At 36.0% G+C, this 21,630-nt stretch overlaps 1 protein-coding gene across 4 annotated transcripts in view; it reads right to left on the bottom strand.

The window, feature by feature from the left end:
* LOC150102203 (tRNA (32-2'-O)-methyltransferase regulator THADA-like) overlaps nt 1–21,630 on the bottom strand; it is a 424,395-nt gene that overhangs the window by 103,642 nt on the left and 299,123 nt on the right. For all 4 annotated transcript variants that reach the window (XR_016548929.1, XM_090399010.1, XM_090399012.1 and 1 more), the window contains one exon: nt 15,201–15,380. Coding sequence is in view for 3 of the 4 variants with exons in the window: in XM_090399010.1 (XP_090255136.1) it covers nt 15,201–15,380 (180 nt within the window). In the remaining variant the exon portion in view is untranslated. The remainder of the gene's footprint in view (nt 1–15,200; nt 15,381–21,630) is intronic.

Genomic DNA, 21,630 nt, shown 5'->3' with positions numbered 1-21,630 from the left:
TTGATTTGGAGGAAAACTGTAGATACAAAGTTAGTAATGATGTAAGTTTTTCATGTAGTATACTATCATATCCTGTACATCCCTTGAGACTACATGTCAGGAATTTGATGATAAACTTAAATCTAATTAACACCACAGTGCAATCTAATTCTAACACAATTTTTAATTAACATCGTTATTTTTTTAAACTAAACTTTGCTATTGGAGCTCTCTCATCATGGGTTATTGTGCACAGATTAGGTCACGAAGTTTTCATAGTGACAAAAATATGTTATAAAGGTTTCAGAGAAGATTTGCAAAGGTGGTCAGTGGTCTTTGAGATGTGCAGTACAAGGACAGATTGAGGGAATATAAATTGCAAAGCCTCATGAATAGGAGGGGGAGAAGGATGGGGATAAGATTGAGACATATAAATTAGTCAGTGGTTGTTATCAAGATGACATGGAAGAGATTCTTCATAGAATGGAAGAGGGTGCAAAACAAGAGGCCATACCTGGAAACTCTATAAGGAGTGTGTGAGCAGAGGAGTGAGGAGAAGGGTCTTTGTATAGAGAGTGGTTGGTGAGTGGAATGCATTGCCTGATTGTGTTGTGAATGTAGACACATTGCATAAGTTTAAGGCACAGTTGGATGAGCTTTGTGTGTGATAGTGTGTATCTTCCATGATTAGTCTCTGACTCCATGGAGGTTGGATGTTAATAATAATAATTACAACAGGCATTACAATGTCTTGATTCACTGAAATATCGGTCATTTTTAAAGGGTTTTTGCTCCATGTACCGGTAAAAAGTAATTAATTTGCTGGTATTGCAATCCCTAATGCTAGAGTGATAGTTGATAAAAATTTGAATTTTTGGGATGATATTGTGAAGGTAGCGAAAGTAACCAAGAGAAATGTTACAAGACCAGGTGAGATAAAAGAGTGGAGATTCCACTGTATAAAGCCTCGATTCAGACCACATATGGATTGCTATGCTCAAATTTGGTCACTGAAACTTGAAGCAGCATGAGGCAACCTGAAAAGGGTACAGAGGCAGATAACAAAAATCATATCAGGTCTGTACTGTGTACATTATGAAGATTGACTGAGGGCATGCCACTTGCAGAGTTTGATTGACAGAAGGCACTTTGCCTTCTGTCAAAGTGCAATGATTGAGACAATTAATATAAAACAAATAAATATAACTAAAATTTAAGAAAATAAATAAATATATATATAAAAATATAAATAAATAAAATAAATATAAATAGAACAAGGCCAAGGGATCTTGTTCTATAATCTGGCTTGTATAGATTATGAATAACAGTGAACATATCGTATACACACTTGTCTTACATGCGATATTACAACAAACCATATTCTATTTCTGTATTTGAGACTAGGTACTGCTCGGCATAATGTCCTGTTTACACTGTATAATTGTAGCATTTTGAACACTTTTCCTCCTTGAACCTTTCACATGGTTTTTCAAAATAGAGCTACAAAACCTAAACACAGATCCTAGGTAAAATGATCTGTCGTTAGTGGTTGCCAAATAGAGATTTTCAGGATTAGATTTTCTCTTTAATGAAAATCTGATTTGACAACCTCTATTTGGCTAAAAACCAGCTTTTTCTTCTCCAGCTTCATCTTCTTCAATTTTTTAAAATCTCTTTTCAAGTATATTCGCATAAATCTTACCTGGAATACTCTTTGAATTTTGAACTTCTGACCAGGGCATCTGAATTATGCAGCACAGTCACCTGTAAAAACTCATATCTTCATATTTGAGCTATCAGGTTTTTGAATGTTTTTTTTTTTTTTTAAACCTCTGGCATTGATTATGTATTTCAAATTGCATATCTCTTGAATATTTTATATCAACATACTGTTTCTGCTTGTTTCATTTAGCAATCTTTCAAACTAATTACTTCAGACATCTAGAATATTTTTATTTTCAGTTTTTAAGTCAGCTATATTATCTCTGATTCCTTTTATAGTACTCTTTCCTCCATTTCTAATATCTTTCAATAGCCTCAAGAACATTTTGCCATTATCTTCTATATTCTTAGTAAAATCAAGCCTCTATATCTCGAATACTCACTATTGGTTCTTTATTTCTTTTCAATATGATATTCTATTTCATCCTGCTCAGAACTAAATGGCAATCATTTCCTCTTTCAAATTCTTGCATAGGTTTCATCATCTAAACCTGCATAATGATGATCATCATCATCATCATCATCAGATTCCTGCCATGTACCCTCAAGGGGTGTACAGGATATGACAGTACTACATGAAAAAATTACATCATTACTAACTTCCTATCTACAATTTTCCTCCAAATCAGTCTGTTACTTGTCAAGACTCCAACATTATCAGATCTTATATTTCTATCGTCTAAGGCACTTTGTACCGTATCAATCCACCTATATCTTGGTCTTCCTCTGGGTCGTTTTCCTGCCAACCTGGCAGAGAACACTTGTTTTGCTAATCTTTCCTCTCCCATTCTATTTAAGTGACCATACCATCTGAGATTAGCTCTGCTAACGCATTCCTGGATGCTGACAATGTCAAGTTCTTTCCTAATATCCTCATTTTTAATATGATATTGCCATTGATGCCATCTGTTCACACCTCTAATCTTTCTCAGGACTCTCATATCTGCGGTCTCTAGTCTTTGGTCAAGTGTTTTACTTCTGACCCAGCTCTCAGATCCATAAGTTAAAATTGGTTTGAACACAGTCTTGTATACAGCTAATTTAGTGTTCCGACTAATTTCTTTCTTATTCCATATGAATTTATTCAATTGACTTCCCACGATACCAGCTTTGCTGATTCTGTTGTCTATTTCTATATTTAGTTTACCATCTTCAGTAAAAATTGTGCCTAAGTAGCTGAAATGTTTTACTTGTTCCACAGGTTTTCCATTCACAACACAGTTGACATTTTCAATGATTCTGCCTATTTTCATTGTCTTTGTCTTTTTATTGCTGACCTTCATACCATATCTATTACAACAGCTATTCAATTTAGTCAGAGAATCTTGCAGACTTGTAGCGGATTTATTTAGAAGTATAACATCATCCGCATAAAGCAAAGAGCTGACATTAACATCTCCAATTTTGATATCAGGTTTAATACCACATTCCTTCATAATGTGATCCATATAGATAATGAATAACAGAGGGGATAACGTACATCCTTGTCTCACACCAGATTTAACATTAAACCATCTTCCTGTACTTCCTTCAATTCTAACTGCAGACTCACAACTCAAATAAAGACTAAGTATTGCTTGATATAATGCCCCATTGACACCATATAACTGCAGCGTATTGAATAGCTTCTCTCTTGGCACCTTGTCATATGCCTTTTCCAAATCGACAAAACTTAAATACAGATCTTTGTTATATTCCCATGCTTTCTCGACTATTTGTCGTAAAGTGAAGATCTGATCCTGACAGCCTCTATTTGGCCTGAATCCAGCTTGTTCTTCACCAAGCTTTTCTTCCACAATTCTTCTCAACCGCTTCTCAAGTATACTTGCATAGATCTTGCCAGGAACACTCAGTAGGGAAATACCTCTGTAATTCTCACATTCAGTTTTATTTCCCTTTTTATATATGGGTACTATGAGAGCTCTACTCCAATCATCGGGAATTCGTCCCTCTGTCCAGGCTTTCTGAACTATGCAGTGCAGCCACTGTAAGACTCTTATACCACCATACTTCAGCATTTCTGGTCGAATATCATCTACTCCTGCTGCCTTTCCACATTTCAAGCCTTTGATGGCTTTTTCTACTTCAAGTATGGATATGTATTCCTGACTGCATGCCTGGTCAGTGTTTTTTATCACTGTGCTGTCATCACTGCTTGTTTCATTTAGCAGTTTTTCAAAGTAATTACTCCATACTTCAAGGATATCTTTTTCTCCTGTTTTCATTTCACCTTTATCATCTCTAATTCCTTTTACAGCACTCTTTCCTCCATTCCTAAGCTTCTTCAACAACCTCCAGAATATTTTGCCACCTTCTTGATATTTATTTTCTATATTCTTGCCAAAGTCCTCCCATGACTTTTGTTTAGCTAGTTTTACACACTGTTTAGCTTTCTTACATTTGTCTCTGTATTCTGTAAGAGTAAAAGCTGACTTATTTGCCAGGAACTTTTGATATGCTTTCTTCTTTTCCTTCACTGCCTCTTTAACTTCCTGTGTCCACCAGGGAGTTCTGATTTTTTTATCTTTGCACACAACCTCACCACATGCCTCTCTGGCAGAATCAATCAATGTTTCCTTTAGAGTTTGCCACTGAATCTCCAAGGTTTGATTCCTGTTCTCAAACTCTTTCATTTTCTTTTCAATAATATTTCTGTATTTTAGTCTACAGTTTACATCTGAGAGCTGCTCAACTTTTATTCGCTTTAAAACTTTCTTACATGTTATTCTTTTCAATATGAAATTCAATTTTATCCTGCTCAAGACTAAATAGTGATCACTTCCAATTTCAAATCCTCTGTACACTCTGGTGTCCTGCACCAGGGAGAAAACATCACTATCAACAATAACATAGTCAATGAGACTTTTCTTATTCCTAGCCTCTTCTCTCCATGTGAATTTGTGCACATTTTTATGTTGGAACATGGTGTTAGTAATAACCAGTCCATGTCCTGAGCAGAAATCCAACAGATATTTGCCATTATTATTAGCTTTGCTCTTTTCTCCAAATTTTCCCAAAATATTTTTGTATGTCTCACAATCATTTCCTACTCTACTATTTAGATCCCCAACAAGGACCAACTTTTCCTTTTTCATTTTGTCAGTTGCTTTTTCTAAAGCCTCAAAAAATTCCTCCACTTCTACCTTAGTAGAACCTTCTGTGGGACCATAGGCACAAATAAGTCTCATTGTCCAGTTCCCCATTCTCATATTTGCCCACATTACTCTACTTGAGACTGACTGCCATTCAAGAAGATTAGCCTCGTATTTTGTGTTGAATATTATGGCTACTCCTTCTTTTCCTTGATTGTTATTGCCTGAATATAACATTTTGTATTTATTGCTCAGAAAGATCTCACCAGTTTTGGTCTTTTTTGTTTCAGTCACCCCTATTATGTCGATCTGGTACTTATCTACTTCCTCAGCTAGCTCCATTTCTTTGCCATTCAGGCTTCTTACGTTGATAGTACCGATCTTTAACTTTGGTGATGTTGAGTTGGGGTTTGTTTTCAGATTTGTTCCAGTAGCTGACTTTTCGCTGTTCGCCCTGGTTCCCTGGCAAAAACAACGGGGGCCTTGTTTAACCGGGCGACGCCCCAGCCGGCATGAAATTTTGTCATGTTGTACCATCATTTTTTATTTTGGTTTAACCAATAGGAATACAATTTGGTCGGCTAAATCCCAAATTGCCAGCCCATCCTCGTTCGTTCAGTATCAAAGTAGATACCCAACAGGGTGCACCACGAGAAGGTGAGGATTGGACATTAGGTCAGAAGCCCTGGTCGGTTCTCCGCATTCCTTTAAAGGCTATGTGGAGGTCTCCTCTCAGTTATACAGCTTTGACCCTTAAGCACCCCGCATAATGATGATATAGCCATTAACAATGACATAGCCATTTTCTTATTTCTTGAGTGAGAATTTCTCCATGTGAATTTGGGTACATTTTTATGTTGGAACATAGTAATAGTAATACATAGTTCAACAGAAATTCATTAGATGCATTCATTAAGCGCAGTGTTGCTAATTTAGTTCTTTTGGAGCTAGATCTAGCTCTTTTTTTCTTCCCTAGCTCTAAAAATTTTAATCTAGCACCTAGCTCCAAATCTAGCTCCTTCAGAACTAGTTTCAGCTCTTTTTAGTTGTTTTTATAACTTACTGTTAAAGAAATTGTTTTAAAAGTTTTCCAGATGTTCACATTTTATAAGGAATTATATTGTACGTTTGGTGTGAGCATCGTACACGTTTCAAACGCATGCCATTTGAACTGATTGGACGCATGATGACATCAATCAGTCATGTGGCCCAACAGTCTGCCCATTTTGTCACCTTAAAGTTGATAGCACTGCTACAAGTTAGTCTTTGCACAGTGTTCTGGTTAGTAGTTGAGATAGCGAGTGGGAAGTTTTCAAAGCCTGATCATAATTCACTGCAGTAAAGAGTTGTATACCCTTCTTCAAAAATGAGCAAAGAGAAAAATAAAGCTTACGAGCAGAAATTTAGGAGGGAGTGGTTGCAAATGGTTGAAGTTTTTGGTGACGCTACAAAAAGCCACTGTAAGTTTTGCAGATGTGATATAGCTGCTAAATATTGTCAGCTTGTAAAGCATAGCAAAAATAAGAAACATCTTGCGGCAGAACAGTCTTATGGCTGTTCCTATTACAAATATGCTTCTGAAAAAAGTCTGATGAGACCGCAAACTTTGAAGGTAGGTTAGCATTATTTCTTTGTTGTCACTCATCATTCAACAGTTGCGATCATCTAGTAGATCTTTGCAAAAATATCATCCCAGACAGTCAAATTATGCCAAAGGTAAAAATGCACCGAACTAAGTGCTCTGCAATTGTAAAGAATATTCTAAGTGAGCATTTTGAAGATCTAATTGCGGACATTGGAGATGAAAATTTCAGCTTGCTAATAGACTAATTGAATGATATCATAGTGAATAAGATTTTAGGAATGGCCATCATTTATTATAGCAAGAAATTCGACAAAATTATGCATACATTTCTGAGCATGGTGGTTCTAGAAAAGTGTGACACTAGTGGTATTATGGCTGCACTGAAAACAGAGCTCTTGGCCAAGAAACTGGGCATTAAAAATTTCATTGCAATTGGTATAGACAACGGCAGTGTTATGGTTGGTGTCAATAATGACATTTATGAACAACTGAAGGCATATATTCCCTCCTTAATTTTAATTAGATGTGTATGCCATTCATTATAACTGGCAATGTCTCACACTTGTGCAGAATCTCTCCCAAGAAAATTAGAATTTTTAGTTGCCGAAACGTATAAGTGGTTTTCACATTCTTCTTCAAGACAAGCAGCATACAAAGAGCTGTATAGTTCGCCACCCATTAGAGGTCCCTCGACACTTCTGCGCATGTCAGAAAAAGGAGAATCCATTTTCTGATAATAGGGTAATCAATCTGTCTTCTGGGATATGTTTGTTTATTATTACAGGTCGGAAAATTTAGCTTTTCTTTTACGAACATTGTAATTTTTAAAAGTGTAACTATTTTGCTAGTATAACAGTTGGAAAAATGTATGTAGAGTATTAACAAAATTAAAAAAGGTATAGCATAAAACAAAAATTTAACTAAGTTTATTTTTAAGAAAGTTTTCTATAAAATAAAAATAATTATACAGAAAAACAGAAATTTTTTCAAATGAGCTTAGATATTCTAAACTTACAGTTGAGAGAACTGAAACACTTTAATGTCCTAAACCAATTAATTATTTAGGACTTATTGCAACTCTTTTAACAAACCCATGTAAAAAAAAGGTTGGAAAAAAATACCATTATCAAATCCTTTTAATCTTCATAGTCATCTGAATCAGTGTCCGAATCGCCATCACTTTCATTTAAACTGATCACCAAAGGTTGGCATAATTCTTTGATAATTCCATCTCTGTCCCAATACATATTTTCCAATGAAGTGACATGAAAGCAATATTTTCCCCAGTTTTGAACTGTAATACTTTCAATCGCCTATTCTGAAAGCTTAAAAAGTTTCGACATGTCAATATCTCCAGTTACGTTGCGTTGGCGAATGAAACTTTTCACTTCTGCCCAAACATACTCAATAGCATTAATATTGCAATGATATGGTGGTAGCCTCAAAGCTAGAAATCCATGCTCTTTGAGCATTGTGTAGAATTTAAATAGTTTAGTTGTGGGCGAGTTTCATTTGACCAAATTAAGCAATTCAATTTTTCGCATATCTGGGGAATGAGAAATGTTATTTGCAGAGAGCCAATCCATAAGAACTTGCTTCTTATTAGACCAATTTGGAATTTTGTTTAATGGAAATATGGAGCGTTATCAATTATAACAACAGCATTTTTAGGAAGGTTTGGAATCAGTTTTTCTTCTGCCCACTTTTCGAAGATTGTAGAATTCATTTGCCTATGGTAATTGGCTTGGTATAGTAAGTTTGAATTCGGTAAAAAACCCATTTCTACACCCGCACACAAAATTATTATGCGCCGCGAGGCATTTCAGGTTTTTATCACTCCACATTCTTCTTTAGACGGACCAACATTTTCCATAAGTTAAATTACTATCAATCCAAGTTTCATCTAGATACACAATCGGATTTTTCTCCTCCCTGAAACGTCTTATTGCTCTCAAATACTGCGTTCTAGATAAAACAATGTCACTTCACTCCATGATAAGTTTCCTTTTATTCTGGGACTTTTTAAAACAAAATCTGATTTCATGAAGTATTTTTCTTAAAGTTTCTCTTTTCCAAGGAAAATTAATTTTTTCTTTAAGCACAGGAATCAATTTCGGAACAGTTGGCACTCTTTTCTCGACCACGTAAAATTCGTGAATAGTTCTTCTTATAACGTCTACATCAAAATCATTCAAAGCTACGGTTTCGATGGTTTTCTTTAATCTGGCGCTTTTTTTTTTACAGGAGATTTAAATTTTGGCTTACCTTCACCTTTTGATTCCCTATGAATTCTTTTAACAGTCGACCCCGATATATCCGCAATTGCACTTGCAGGTTTTATGACTTGAGAAAGAGGAACAAGGAGACGATTCTTTTTTCGCAGAATGTCAGCACATTATTCAATATTCTTTTGCAAGAGTTACTGAAACATTTATCAAAAAAGAACTGGATCCATCATACAAATTAATAATAAAAAAATAATGCATAAAAGTGACAACAAAAATCAAGCTAGTACTAGTACAGCGACAGACAAGAAAGCATGTGATTTCGCATGTTGGCGACCAATTCGTACATCTTCATTTCTTTCTCCCCTTCAGCATGAATCGACTATTCTTGGCAAAATGCCAAGGAGAGATCTACAAACGGTGGGCGAACTATATCAAACTATCAACAAAAATGATGCTCCTCTGATGTAAGCAATTGTGCAACATGGTGGCTCTCCATTGAACCTGCAGTAGATAGAATTCTCAGCCAGTGGTTGGAATTAAAAACTCACTTTGAAGCCATGAGTGTAACTGAGAAATGTTACAAAGCTCAAATTTTGTGGGAGATATACGAAGATTAAAGGAATCTGTTGTACCTTTTATTTTTGCATCCTGTTCTGGTTCAAGTTCAGCAAGTTAACAAATATTCGAATCTAACAGTGCGGATAGGATGAGATTATTCGAAGACCTTTCTCGTTTGATTCGCTCTATTGCTAATATGTAAGTGCTACCATCATGCACAGTTGACCCTCTAGAGTCAGAGATTGATGACTATTTGGATCCCAATCCAAATCTCGGTTACAGATTTGAAAGAAAAATTTCAGAGTTGATGATACAAAAGAAAATAACGCAAAATGATGAACGAAATCTTAGAAGTAGAGCAAGACAGTTTCTTCTTGGTCTCTTCAAACAGTTTATTCTATTCAAGTTTTCAGGCAACCTTTGCCTGAAAACTTGAATATTTCAAGAATGACGTCTTCTTTTTCTGTTGACAATACCCTAAAACATATAAAAGAACCTGTTACTCCCATTTTAGAAATAATGCGGAAAACAGAAAAATATTTTGCTGCTGCTGCTGAATACCAGTACAGTACAGTACCAGAGCTGAATACCACTTAAATAAATGGACAAATTTAGAAAACACTGAGCTATTCTGGACTGAAGTAAGAGAATATAAAGATGCCTTTTCGAATGAATCCATTTAAAGAAATTGCTCAGTGTGCTATAAATTTATTAATACTGCCAAAATCATCATCATCAAATTCCTGCCATGTACCCTCAAGGGGTGTACAGGATATGATAGTACTACATGTAAAAAATTACATCATTACTAACTTCCTATCTACAATTTTCCTCCAAATCAGTCTGTTACTTGTCAAGACTCCAACATTATCAGATCTTATATTTCTATCGTCTAAGGCACTTTGTACCGTATCAATCCACCTATATATTGGTCTTCCTCTGGGTCGTTTTGCTGCCAACCATGCACACAGAACACTTGTTTTGCTAATCTTTCTTCACATATTCTGTTTAAGTGACCACACCACCTGAGATTAGCTCAGATAACGCATTCCTGGATGTTGACAATGTCAAGTTCTTTCCTAATATCCTCATTTTTAATATGATATTGCCATTGATGCCATCTGTTCACGCCTCTAATCTTTCTAAGGACTCTCATATCTACGGTCTCTAGTCTTTGGTCAAGTGTTTTACTTCTGACACAGCTCTCAGACCCATAAGTTAAAATTGGCTTGAATACTGTCTAATATAGAGCTAATTTAGTGTTCTGGTATTTCCCTCTCATTCCATACAAATTTATTCAATCGACTTCCCACCATACCAGCTTTGCTGATTCTGTTGTCTATTTCTATATTTAATTTACCATCTTCAGTAAAAATTGTGCCTAAGTAGCTGAAATGTTTCACTTGTTCCACAGGTTCTCCGTTCACAACACAGTTGATTCAGCCTATTTTCATTCTCTTTGTCTTTTTATTGCTGACCTTCATACCATATCTATTACAACAGCTATTCAATTTAGTCAGAGAAGCTTGCAGACTTGTAGCGGATTTATTTAGAAGTATAACATCATCCACATAAAGCAAAGAGCTGACACTGACATCTCCAATTTTGATAACATATTTAATACCACTTTCCTTCATAATGTGATCCATATAGATAATGAATAACAGAGGGGATAACGTACATCCTTGTATCACACCAGATTTAACATTAAACCATCTTCCTGTACTTCCTTCAATTCTAACTGCTGACTTACAACTCAAATAAAGACTAAATATTGCTTGATATAATGCCCCATTGACACCATATAACTGTAGCATATTGAATAGTTTCTCTCTTGGCACCTTGTCATATGCCTTTTCCAAATCGACAAAACTTAAATACAGATCTTTGTTATATTCCCATGCTTTCTTGACTATTTGTCGTAAAGTGAAGATCTGATCCTGACAGCCTCTATTTGGCCTGAATCCAACTTGTTCTTCACCAAGCTTTTCTTCCACAATTTTTCTCAACCGTTTCTCAAGTATACTTGCATAGATCTTGCCAGGAACACTCAGTAGGGAAATACCTCTGTAATTCTCACATTCAGTTTTATTTCCCTTTTCATATATGGGTACTATGAGAGCTCTACTCCAATCATCGGGAATTCGTCCCTCTGTCCAGGCTTTCTGGACTATGCAGTGCAGTCCCTGTAAGACTCTTATACCATCATACTTCAGCATTTCTGGTCGAATATCATCTACTCCTGCTGCCTTTCCACATTTCAAGCCTTTGATGGCTTTTTCTACTTCAAGTATGGATATGTATTCCTGACTGCATGCCTGGTCAGTGTTTTTTACCACTGTGCTGTAATCACTGCTTGTTTCATTTAGCAGTTTTTCAAAGTAATTACTCCATACTTCAAGGATATCTTTTTCTCCTGTTTTCATGTCACCTTTATCATCTCTAACTCCTTTTACAGCAGTCTTTCCTCCATTCCTAAGCTTCTTCAACAAACCTCCAGAATATTTTGCCACCTTCTTGATATTTATTTTCTATATTCTTGCCAAAGTCCTCCCATGACTTTTGTTTAGCTAGTTTTACACAGTGTTTAGCATTCTTGCATTTGTCTCTGTATTCTCTAAGAGCACAAGCTGACTTATTTGACAGGAACTTTTGATATGCTTTCTTCTTTTCCTTCACTGCCTCTTTAACTTCCTGTGTCAACCAGGAAATTCTAATTTTTTTATCCTTGCAGACAACCTCACCACATGCCTCTCTGGCAGAATCAATCAATATTTTCTTCAGAGTTTGCCAATGAATCTCCAAGGTTTGATTCCTGTTCTCAAACTCTTTCATTTTTTCTTCAATAATCTTTGTGTATTTTAGTCTACAGTTAACATGAGAGGGCCGCTCAACTTTTATTCGCTTTAAAACTTTCTTACATGTTATTCTTTTCAATATGAAATTCAATTTTATCCTGCTCAAGACTAAATAGTGATCACTTCCAATTTCAAATCCTCTGTACTCTGGTGTCCTGCACCAGGGAGAAAACATCGCTATCAACAATAACATAGTCAATGAGGCTTTTCTTATTCCTTGCCTCTTCTCTCCATGTGAATTTGTGCACATTTTTATGTTTGAACATGGTGTTAGTAATAACCAGTCCATGTCCTGAGCTGAAATCCAACAGATATTTGCCATTATTATTAGCTTTGCTCTTTTCTCCAAATTTTCCCATAATATTTCAGTATGTCTCACAATCATTTGCTACTCTGCTATTTAGATCCCCAACAAGGACCAACTTTTCCTTTTTCATTGTGTCAGTTGCTTTTTCTAAAGCCTCAAAAAATTCCTCCACTTCTACCTTAGTAGAACCTTCTGTGGGACTATAGGCACAAATAAGTCTCATTGTCCAGTTCCCCATTCTCATATTTGCCCACATTACTCTACTTGAGACTGACTGCCATTCAAGAAGATTAGCCTCATATTTTGTGTTGAATACTATGGCTACTCCTTCTTTTCCATTATTGTCATTGCCTGAATATAACATTTTGTATTTATTGCTCAGAAAGATCTCACCAGTTTTTGTCTTTTTTTGTTATAGTCACACTTATTATGTCGATTTGGTACTTACCTAATTCCTCAGCTAGCTCCATTTCTTTGCCATTCAGGCTTCTTATGTTGATAGTACCGATCTTTATCTCTGGTGATGTTGAGTTGGGGTTTGTTTTCAGATTTGTTCCAGTAGCTGACTTTTCGCAGTTCGCCCTGGTTCCCTGGCGAAAACAACGGGGGCCTTGTTTAACCGGGTGATGCCCCAGCTGCCATGAAATTTTGTCATGTCGTATCATCATTTTTTATTTTGGTTTAACCAATAAGAATACAATTTGGTCGGCTAAATCCCAAATTGCCATCCTCGTTCGTTCAGTATCCAAGTAGATACCCAACAGGGTGCACCACGAGAAGGTGAGGATTGGACATTAGGTCAGAAGCCCTGGTAGGTTCTCCGCATTCCTTTAAAGGCTATGTGGAGGTCTCCTCTCAGTTATACAGCTTTGACCCTTAAGCACCCCTGCCAAATTCTAATGCGGAAATTTTACGAATTTTTAGTTTCAAGAATGTAGTTAAAACTAAATTAAGAAACAAGATGGAATTGCCAATGCTGAGAACTATTTTGTCAGTCAAGTATGGCCTCAGGCATAACAATAAGTACTGTACAGACTATCATTTACCAGCATCTACACTGAGTAATATTGGAACGATGGCCACATATAATAAAGCTGAAAATCTAAGTGAAAACGTTTGTGAATTAAGTGCAGAAGACCACATGGAAGATGTATTTAGCCACTTATATGCAAGTATGACTTCAACTTAAATAAAGTATGTAACTTAAAAGCATCAGCTACTACTTTTAAAATTTTAGCTTCAAATTTTTATTTTTAACTCCTTTTTAGCTCTTTTTTTTTTTTTTAAGATTTAGCTGTTTTTAGTAATTTTCATTTGGCAACACTAATTAAACGCCTCTGTAGTGCAACTGGAAGAACGATGGTAAATTGCCCCCTTCGACTGAAAAAGGTCTGAGTTCGACTCTCTTCGTCATGAGAGGAATCTTTATATGGGCTTTTTTCAGTTGAAGGTGAATCAACCGATCTCATACAGAGTCAGCAGGGTTTTTCTCCTGGAAACTCAGGTTTTTCATCCCATATACAGACAAATTGGCCTTGAGAACACATGCAATTTATAGACAAAAAAAAAATACTAGTGGTGGCAGTGGGAAGTAGATGGCATTCCCATAGATGATGGCAGTGTCATTTCAGTATGTTTATTATTTGTGGTGGAGAGAGGGTTGTAGAAGTGGGTAAGTAGGTGTCCTCCCTCGATGATTCCTTGGAGGTCGTAATAATAATAATTATTATTATTACGTTATTATTACTATTATTATCAGCTTTGCTCTTTTCTCAAAGTTTTTTCCATTTCTATATGTCTATTATTCATCTCCTACTAGGCTGTTTTGATCTCCTATACGGCCCAACTTTTCCTTTATGTCAGCTGCCTTCTCTCATGACTTGAAAATTCCTCCCATTTCTTCCTTAGGAGAACCCTTTGTGAAAACATGGGCAAAAATAAGTCTCACTGTCCACTTCCCCATTTTGCTGTTTGTCCATATAACTACCTGAAATTGGCTACCGCTCCAGATTATCTCTGCGTTTAGTGTTAAATACATTTCTCCATTTCTTTGATTATTACCACATGAATATAACATCTTATAGCTGTGATTTAGAAGAGTCACTCTTAGTTTTGTTTTGTGTATGTTGATGTGGTACTTTTCTAATGCTTCTGCTAGTTGTACTTCTTTTCCAATATTTATTATGCTGATGGTACCTGTCTTGAATTCTGGTAATGTTGAATTTAGGTTTGTTAGTAGCTGACTTTTTATTGTTCACCATGGTTCTCAAATAAAAACAGTAAGGTCATTGTTTAACCACATAAAACCTCAGTTGGCATGACATTTCATCTTGTACCATTATGTATTTTGGTTTAGGCCCATTCGGAATACAATTAGGTTGGTTAAATCGCAAGTTGCAAAAGGCAGATATCTACCAATAAGGTGCACCACAGGAAGGTGAGAATTGGACCTTAGGTCAGAAGGTCATTTGCTACATTACTTATATGGCTATCTGGAAGTTGAATGATTTAAAACCATTTTAAATTCAGAATTCATTCTTGCTGGCATTAAGAATCGAAATTTCTCATTTTCATTATAAACAGCTATAATTAGGTCGCTTACTCCAGGCAAATAACATTCTTGAGCAATATTCTTATGATTTAGCCTATGTAAAATATTCAAATATTCTCTAGGAACAGTATAATGGAATGGCTACAATTTCAATGAGAGCACTAATGGCAAGAATGTAAAACACAATGAAGACAAATCCTTGCTACCATATATATATAATATATACACACGTGTATATACACATGCACACACATATATGAGCAATATTATAACCATTATCACACTTTTTCTCTCTCTCACACACACGCATTTTTTCATACCTGAATAAATTAACGATACTGAAATCTCTTTTTTCACAGGAAGTAAGGTACACAATAACAGAATACCCGGCTGTTGTCAGAGAGCTTGCTGCTGCCATTTTCATTAGTTCAGGTTGCCTGGGATGACTTGATTTATACACAATAGATACCCACTCACTAATCAATGCTGGTGAAAACATCCTGTATAAAGCATATAAAGTAATGAAATATTTATATTATCACTTATTTCAATATAGAAGTTGTAATTATATTAAGTCAAAACATAACTGCTATTTCAAATAATCAAATAGAAATTAAACTTAATAGCAACAGATTAATTCTGGAACAGATTCAAACTGAATTTATTTTAGTTAAACTATGTTAGAGAGTCAAACTGGACTAAATACAATAAGTTAGTGAAACCATTTTTCTAAGCAGTAGGTCTGAACATTAAAATACTTAGATTCTGGAATAACAGACAGGGACGGAAATGGATAATGAAGGAGTTGGAGTTAACACATTTATTGCCAAGCTGAAAATTGGAATTTCGTGTGGTGGCCAAATTTTTTTTATTTTTTTATTTAATTTTTATTGCGCTCAAAATAAGTTAAATATATTATTTATATGCTTTTATTATTATGTACATAGGATTTATGTACTCTAAATATCTATTATGCGATATCGCGTGATATGTAATTTGGTCAAATAAGTTATATATTTTACAAATAAAAAACATTTAAATATAATAATTATAACTTTAATTATCAGTCTTTTATAATCACATAGAATTTTTAAAAATAACATACAAATAGAAAAAAATAATTATCAAAATTCAACATTTATAGGGAACTTACTAAAAAATAAAACAAAAACAATACTCAAAATAAATAAAAACCAAACTTCAAGCACGCTAAATCAACGAATAACTAAACAAAATCGTCGCGTCATCGCCTTGTCCGAACGCCACCACTGTGCGCACTGGCTAACATAAACAATAGACAATGGCTGGAGGCCATCCCTACTCCACGAAAGTCGATCCCTTCCTTAGTGGCCAATATAAATATTATGTGCCATTTCGCTGTGGCCACTATACTATTCCGCTTAGAAACTTGATAGCGACATCCACGCAATAACACATGATCGGCTGTGGGTGAGAACTCGCAGCACGCGATATCGCGTGATTGGCAATGAACGTGTTAAGAAAGGAGCTAAAGGCGGCAGATGGGGTGTGTGTGTGTGCAAGGACGTGGATAAACACTTTTTATAACTAGCTTCCTCAGACACTTCATAGAAATAGTAGATAATAATTATGATGATGGTGGAGACCATAGTCATGGATTAGTTACAGCTGATGTCAAGATAATAATTATGCAGTTATTGTTGATTATTTCAGAGAAATGATCAAATCTGATTTGATTGTAGATTTCCAAAATGAGAAGAGGTCTGGTACTACTGTTAAGATAGTTCAAAGAAGGGATCAAATTGAATTAGATATTGGTTCTGGTCTTCTATGCGGACAAGATAATATGGAGGGATTGAAAACTGGTAAGTCATTCACTTAAAATTTTTCATACTACATACCCTAAAGCTGCCTTTTGAGATTTCCTTTTTAGAATCTGCAATTCAAACAAAATATGATCTATATTTCTCCTCTAGCTAAATATCCTAACAACATAAGTATCAATACATCCTCCCACCCCTCCTTTTTTTTCTTCACATTTTCCTTTTGCTGTTCTCAACATCAGTCATTCCTCAACATTATATCCTTCTATATGGATCCAACAAAGCTGGATAGGAAAATTATTTTGAAAGTTTCATACGTAATTTGACCAGAGAGCTTACGGGAATACACTCACCGCATTTACGAGTTGCCCTAGCACAGACCTTATAGAAAACATGATCGCTTGCCCAAGCGTTCATATATTTGCCTTCCATTGGTCCATTTTGATAAGGTTTCACTGGCCTGACAGCCGTTTTGAACTGGTAGTATTCCTGTAAGTTCTCTGGTCAAATTTCATATGAAACTTTCATAGTTTCTGCATTTGGCTTTGAAATAATGCTGGATTTAATATCCACTTGATTTGTATAATTTTGCATTGCCAAAATGAAGCCTTTTGGCTCTTTATTTTAGTAAATACTTTACACACCGACTGAGAGTTCGCTTACAAAAAATACACCTCTCCGACACTTTGAGTTCCTTGGTATTCAACTTGGGTAGAATTGAAGGAATCGACTGTGAGATGCGGTAATTAATAATACTCTTGGAGAGTAATGGATGGCAATGCTTTAGCCAATGAAGTTCTAACTGAGGCTCGGCTATTGCTGTTACCCTCTTGCCATGATCAGAGCTTTAATAGCTCAATAGCACCTTATCCCTACACTGTCCTCTACAGATAACGGGGAAGATGAAAAGCATTCTTGCTTTGCCCCTTTAACCCACACACACAGGCAGATACATTCACAAACTCTCCCACCACCACCCCTCACAACAATATGGCATCATTAAAACTCTTACCAAGAGAGCCCACAATCTTTGTTCCAGTGGAACCGCCCTCACTACTGAGCTTAACCACATACACAGAACTTTCCTCTCCACTGGCTACAGCGAACACAGTATCAAAAAAATAATCAATTCCTCCCCCATTCCCCGTCCCTCTTGTCAACAAGATTTTAAAAATGCCATCACCATACCCTACATCCATGGCACTTCGGAAAAAATAGCCAAGATACTAAAAAAGTATAACCTACACACAGCATATAAGCCCTACTGCAAACTTGCTACCCTTATCCGTTCTACGAAAGATCAGCTCCCTCCTCTCTCTCTGCCTGGAGTTTACAAAGTACCCTGTTCCTGTAAGCTTGCGTACTTTGGACAGACAGGCAGATCAGCATCCATCCGCCTGGAGGAACACAAGTCATACATCGTTAAACACAACTATGGCCATTCAGGCTTGGCTGATCATGTTTTGGACACCACCCACAGAGTATCATGGAAGAAAACCACCATGCTCCACCACAGCAAATTCAAGAAAGAGAGACTTTTCTTAGAGCAGCAGCTCTCAGAAACCAACCAAATCTTAATAAATACGGTTGCATTAAGCTTCCGAAGATTTAGGAAACACTCATCACCAGAGGCCCCCCCCCCTTACATTCCAGGCCACCTACTACCGCCCTTAGAGGGCGCTCCACCTAGATAGGACTTTAGTGTCACCCACGTGGTTGGGCTTAGTATTGTAAGTTTTTGTGTGCATGTTACATTAATTGTTTTTGTAATTCCCGTAGATGTCCTAGAATTTAATACTTCCTATATTTCGTCCTAGGACATCCCGTAGATGTCCTAGGACGAAATATAGGAAGTATTAAATTCTATTTTAATTCTTTTTGAGTGTTGTAAAAAATCCATTAACCCTCCAACATAATGTCCTCACAGCACTTAAGCCTCTACACAAGCTTCTATCAGGGCCGTGTCGGTGAATGCTTTTCCCTGGAATATGAGTGGTTCTGTTTAGTTAAAAGATCCTTCAGGTCGCTAATTGTTGGGCGAGTACAAAAACCTCATACAATCTGATGGATTGTATGAGGTTTTGGAGTTTTTGGAGAGATAGCCCTGCACGTTAACAAGCTGCCTGGTCTCTGAGGAGAACCAACCAGTTCAAAATAGTTGTCAGGCAAGTGAAACCTCATCAAAATGGACCAATAGAAGGCAAATATATGGATGCTTGGGCAAGCGATCATGTTTTCTATAATGTCCATGCTAAGGCAACTTGTAAATGCCGGCGAGTGTTTCCAGTAAGCTCTCTGGTCATATTTCGTATGAAACTTTAATAGTTTTCTGCATTCGGCTTTGAAATAATGCTGAATTTAATATCTACTTGATTTATATAATTTTGCAACACCAAAATGAAGCCTTTTGGCTCTTTATTTTTAGTAAATGCACAATCTTTTTCTTTATATTCTCTGCATCAGTGGCAGCCAGTGAAATTTTAAGTGGGGGTGCTGCCTATACAAAATAAAAATAAAAAAATTATTTTTTTTCCTAATTAGTAACCAATTAATAAATAAATTTATTAATTTATTTATTATTAAAATTAAAAAAAAAAACATTGCTCTGCACAATGTTTTTTTTTTTTCTTTTTTTTTTTTCTGAAGCTCCTCTTTATATCTCTGATCCATTTAATCCCCACTTGGTTTATCCTCCTGAATGTGGGTATGCTGCTCGATGCTGCTTTTCTCAAATAATCCCTACTACTTCTTATGTACTACCGACATACTTTTCTTATAGCTTCTTAAGCCACAGCACTGCTCTAAGCTGCCTTCTAAGTCTCTCATAATTACCATAAACTCTTTCTTGACAGAGAATTCCACCTTTTTAGTAACCTCTCTGAACAAGTTTGCACTGTCACATTCCCCAGGGGGGTCTAGCTTAGTTAGGGATACATCTTCTGATGCTATTACTAGATCCAGCAGTGCAATCTTAAAACCCCAGTCCTCTTTATGACATGCTGTTTCAAGTAATTATCCTTCAGCAACTGTATAAATTCCACTTCTACCTTGCCATGTCCCCTTCCACCCTGCCATGAAGGAATCCTCAATAATTGCTTGGCCTGCACTCATTGTACTAATCCATTCAAATACATGACATCCACATCTTCCTGCAGATCCTACTCCAGACCCAATATCCTCTTTAATTTTTATCTTTGTTGGTTGAAGTTCTTCAGCTATCATCAGCAATACTACAGCTCTGTCTTATTCCTTCTGCAGCCTTACATGACAGTAGGCATGGAAAGAATTGATGATGATGTCTTATTTTGTTTATCCTCCCTAAAAATACAGTATCCTTTACATTTGATCCCTGTAACCATATCATTTTCTGTCAACCAGATCTCACTGACTGCTATAATTTTTGGCCAAGTCAAGCTGAACAATGCGAAAAAAATTCCTCTTCTTTATATCTGATACTTCTGGCATTCATACACATGCATTTCAGCATCTCCTTGGACCCAGAGTTACCCTTGCATAATGTCATTACCAACCCATTCATAAATGAAACTGCATTCTATATCGCATAAGTGTTACTGTGTACACACATTTGTCCTGGAGCTGGCTGAATCCAAACTTGACTCCCCCCCCCCCCACCTTCTCAAATACTTCCAACATCTCACTGAACAACAATCTCTAAACATCTAGCTCTAAAACTATTCCAATGTAATCCATCATGCATTGGAATGGTTTGTATCCATCAAATTCACTCCATATAAACTGCACACAATTCTTCCTAACCAATCTTCTCATTAACTCATCAGCAATTCTTTTTCTCAATTCAGTCCTATCATACTAAGGCAGCGGATTTGCAATCCTCATTTTCTCACCCTTCCTTTTTTGCTTCCATCAGCAAATCCTTTATATCTTCTCTCGCTACATATTTCTCACATATCACATCATTTGCATCAGCCAAAACAATGAATTCTTCCGCTTTCCTCTGCAAACTAACAACTCCACCTTGATCTCTGCACATGGAAAACATGCTTTCATCATCTTCCCATTAAGTACACCTCCTATTGTTGAATCTCCATACAATACTTTTTATTTTCTTTACTCCCAGATTATTGTGCTTTCATACTTTTCCCATTCACTTTTTATTTCATTCTCCATCCAGCTGTACCACATGTCAATCATTTCTCCAGTCATTCTGGCTCATGTTTTGTCCTTGTGTGCTATTTCATGCCTCACTGCCACATCATCATCCACCTTACCTTCAGTCACTTCTTTCATACTTTCATTTATATATTGTACACTATTTGTACATTCTCTACAACACGTTTACTATCTTGCCTTACATCATTAATATTAGTGACAGGTGGCACATGGCAGTAGTAGTGCTTCATGTAGCTTATTCTCAAGTCTCTATTTTAGTAAATATTAGTAATTTTAGTTGTTAGTATTATTATTGGTAGTGTGGTTGAGTGTGAATTTTAATAAGCGATATTATTCAAAAAGCTTTTTCTTCTTGAATAATATTTTCCTGGCACTGCACCACAGAAAAGCTTGAATATTGTAATCTCCAAAGATGCCTCAGTGGCTGAGACGATATATTGGAAGCATTAAAATTTGTTTTTAACCTTTCCTAGTGCTGTAATATTCCATTAAACCTCCAACATGAAGTTATTCACTATCTCTGTAAGACTTAAGACTCTCAACTCTTTAGTTCCTATCAAAAAGTTTCACTCCTTCACAATAGTACTTCACATTTTTCATCAACATGATAAGCTTCTCTTCTTCACAGATTTTCAGTACAACCTGTATCACATAACCAGTAGCTATTGTGTAGCCTCTCATATATTTCTCTTAACTAGATTTTTAACTCTACAACCCACATTTGCACAAAACTATTCATAGGGCATATTCTAGATTCCACATATCATTCAGTTACTTATTACTGAACTTTTTCTAC

Source organism: Typopeltis vanoorti, chromosome 10 (genome assembly GCF_054136105.1).
Source record: "Typopeltis vanoorti isolate ZY-2024b chromosome 10, IOZ_Tvanoo_1.0, whole genome shotgun sequence".
In the NCBI taxonomy this organism is placed as follows: Eukaryota; Metazoa; Arthropoda; class Arachnida; order Uropygi; family Thelyphonidae; genus Typopeltis; species Typopeltis vanoorti.
The sequence above is the reverse complement of the archived record's forward strand: the minus strand, read 5'-3'. Positions and strand labels throughout refer to the sequence as shown.